The sequence below is a fragment of the Chenopodium album genome, chromosome 12, assembly GCF_948465745.1.
Source record: "Chenopodium album chromosome 12, dcCheAlbu1.1, whole genome shotgun sequence".
Classification (NCBI taxonomy): Eukaryota; Viridiplantae; Streptophyta; class Magnoliopsida; order Caryophyllales; family Amaranthaceae; genus Chenopodium; species Chenopodium album.
Window position 1 is genome coordinate 11,869,928 of NC_137845.1, and position 3,261 is coordinate 11,873,188.

Here is a 3,261-nt window from a genome sequence, read left to right on the forward strand (position 1 = left end):
GAAAGAAGAGGAGAGGAGAGGAGAGGAAGTGGAGAAAGAGAGAAAAAAATGGTGCAGGTACTAGTTAGTGCAAGGAACAGAGAATTAAAAAAGGAGAAAGATGAAAAAGGTGAAAAAGTAGTGTATTGGAGAATGGAATTCCACAGGGTGGATCTGAAAGGAGAAGAAGATGAAAATATAGAGATAGAGCGTGATTGGCTTCCCTCTTTTTGGTGTCGATGCGCCACGGGTAGTATGTTCAATTTGGGGCCATTTGTGTATCTTATCGGGAGTTTGCTTCAGAGAAATGATGATGATGATATACCATCGGGCCCACCACCGCTTATACCATATCCATACGATAGGGGCGGATTAATGATCGATATCAGAAGAGGAGGTGTGTGGCGGACTGCTCCGATCCCAATCAACTACAGTTTCACCCCGGTCTGCGCTCTCTGTGATTGGGGAGAAGGTGATTGTCAGATCTACAGCTTCGGGACGGTCCTTACATCTGTAGAGGTTTTTGATCCCGCTGTTGCTGCCTGGAAGGTGCTGCCCCCACCTCCCTCGGATATTATAGGCAGTGACGTATCTAAGCCCGCGGTCGCGGATCCTTCCAGGCGCCGCTTTCTTGTCCACCTGTCCAGCCGTGATCGTGGTTTATATGCCTTCTATCCCGAGGATTGTCGCTGGGAAAGTCTAAGTCTTTATGTTGATTGCTGGGGTCAGGTCGTTGCTGGTGTTGTTGATGACTTTCTTTTTCTTTACTTATTCGAGTTTCCTAATCTTTTAAAGGTCTTTGATTTAGCCACCAGAACTTGGCTTGCCGTCGTTTGGGATCAACGCCCCAACAATCGTATACACTTTGATTTTGCTAGATTTACTTTCGATGCCTTGTTTCCCCTCGGCCCTCACACCCTTTGCTTGGCGGGTTTCACCCGTGACTACTCTAATACAGCTAATGTCAACATCGACTTCCTCAAGTTTACCTTTTCCCGCTGCCCCACCCGTCCTGCTACCCTTATTCTTACTCCCCTTGCTTTCTCTTCCCTTCAACTCCCCAACACTTGTCATGCCTTAAATTTCCTCCCTATTTAGGTAACCATTTCAATTCAATGACTTTGTTTTTTTTTTTTTTTTTTTTTTTTTTTTTATTTCACTATGATATGTCCCTTCTAGACAAATTTTCTTTAATTTTAATTTTTTTGAAATGCCATGTTTTGTTTGAAAATTTATTGATGGGCTGGATCTTGGATGCCATGTTATTTTTAATACCAAGTATTATTATTATATATATGCTTGACGAACTTAGCTCTTCTTCACGTGTATGATGATATTGTTTCTTTTCTTAGTGATAAGAATATTATATGCTTGAGATTATATAGAAAAGGGTATTGTTGGATTCTAATAGGTATGTTTAATCTGAGTTACATAGCTATTATATCTTATATCACCAAATTTATGTGTGTAATTATCTTATATCGTTATTATACCCTTGTCTGTAATTTAATTTTATCAGAGTTGACTGTTGTTTATCTTGCAGTTCTTATAGAACTTGTGTACATATTCAATGCTAATGATAGAAATGAAGATAGTATGGACATTGCCTAATGATTTTGGTTTGTCCATTATTTTTGGGAAAAGTAGAGGATTTTATTAGAAGTTTTTTTAATTGTATTTTTGGAGGTTAAATTACATGGCATGAAAATTGCTTAATGAGTTTATTAAAGAGGGAGGGATTTTGGCATTAGGGAGGATTTACTTTAATGACATTCTCAAAAAGCAAAGTCTAGGATAATTTATTTATTTTACTGGAAATGTCATGAATGTGGCTTTGCTGTACTTTAATTCACACATTTATGTATTGCTATTGGGAATCGGCAAGCTACTATATATGAGGAAAGTTAGGGTTGCCTTTAGAAGTTTTGGATTTGATGCAGATTTGTGTTTGGTTTTAGGAATTGAAAAGTTGTGGAGTAATGTTCGTTCTCATGGCAATTATGTGGTGTGTTATAAAATCCCTGGTGTTTTCACAATTGTCTTTTATCTTTTGATTTAATTAATGTGAGATAGTGGGATGAGGTCTCCGTCTCCTATATAGTGTTCTTATGGGATATGGAGGCTAGGCTAGGGCTTTAAGAGCTACTCAGGTTGGTGAGGTTAAGAGAAATTGAGTTAGTTTGTAATCTTTGTTTTCAAGTTGCAAGGAAGCTTGTCCTTGTTGTTCGTGATCCTTTATTTTTCTTCAATCTGCTTATATATATATGTTGTTTTTCGGCAGCTGTTAATTTGCTGCATGCGTTCCTTTTTTTTTTTCCTTTAATTTTGTACGCAACTGTAATATACTGATTTGGTTTAAACACACTACTGCAGTGATTGCTTGTTGGGGACAGCCTACCCATGCCATTAAATAGACCTGTGTTTGAAGATGTTTACTCTTAATTTTTTTTTTTTTTTGTTTTTAGTTATTTGTCTTCTTCTCTTGCATCAGTTATCACCTTAATAACTGCTATATTATCTGTGCAGCATGAAATCATTGGAACCAGTAGAGGGAGGCTAGTGGAAGATATTCTCCTTTCCTGAACAATCACCTGGATCTCCTTGGCTTCATCAAAAAGATTGGAGATTGTTTTCAGATCAGTTGCTGAAAAGTAGACAGAACCAGGTAGGAAAGTGCCTGATGAATGAAAGCTGGTCCCTTGTATTATTATAAGATGGCTGCAATTTCAAGTTTGCCTTTGAATCTCTTGTATTTTATCAATTATTATCTTATGCGCTACTACTCATATACTTATGAAAACCTAAAATTTATGCTTTGCTTTGTGTTGTACTAATATTGAAGATGTGCTCTTTCTGAGAAGTAAGAGTTAGAATTTTTTAATTTTGAGTTTGTTTAGTGGTTATGCTTGCGTAATTTAATTTGTATGTCCATATTCTTGTGTTGATTGGGAAATTCTCGAGGGAGAGGACGGGATGGATACTGAAGAGCATTGTCCTCATGAGGCCTATGTTTGGTTACAGCCTAAAAGTTTGAAATTTGCTACCACTCAGAAAGTGAATCATGCTCAATATTCTTCCTATTGTAGTGCTGTAATTTCTGATGGGCATAGTTGTCTTAGCCTATATGATGAACACTCTCTTTAATCCACTAGCCATAGCCTAATTGATTAATTTGATTCTTGTGTTAGAATCCCCCTCTTATCTTGTTACTTGTGGTAACTGGTAAAAAGGTTTTTTTTCCTCATTCTTGTTAATTGACTTTTTGATTTAATTTTGGGAATG

General features: G+C 37.2%; 1 protein-coding gene across 1 annotated transcript; it reads left to right on the plus strand.

Annotated features, from left to right (window-relative positions):
- On the plus strand, positions 1-2,910 carry LOC145570336 (uncharacterized). The gene is made up of 2 exons (XM_081629378.1): positions 1-1,077; positions 2,506-2,910. The coding sequence occupies exon 1, from the start codon at positions 49-51 to the stop codon at positions 1,075-1,077; it is 1,029 nt and encodes a 342-aa protein (XP_081485504.1). The 5' UTR covers positions 1-48; the 3' UTR covers positions 2,506-2,910.
- The last annotated feature ends 351 nt before the right edge of the window (positions 2,911-3,261 follow it).

Coding starts and splice junctions, on each gene's coding strand:
- LOC145570336 (XM_081629378.1), top strand. CDS start 49: ATGGTGCAGGTACTAGTTAGTGCAAGGAACAGAGAATTAAAAAAGGAG.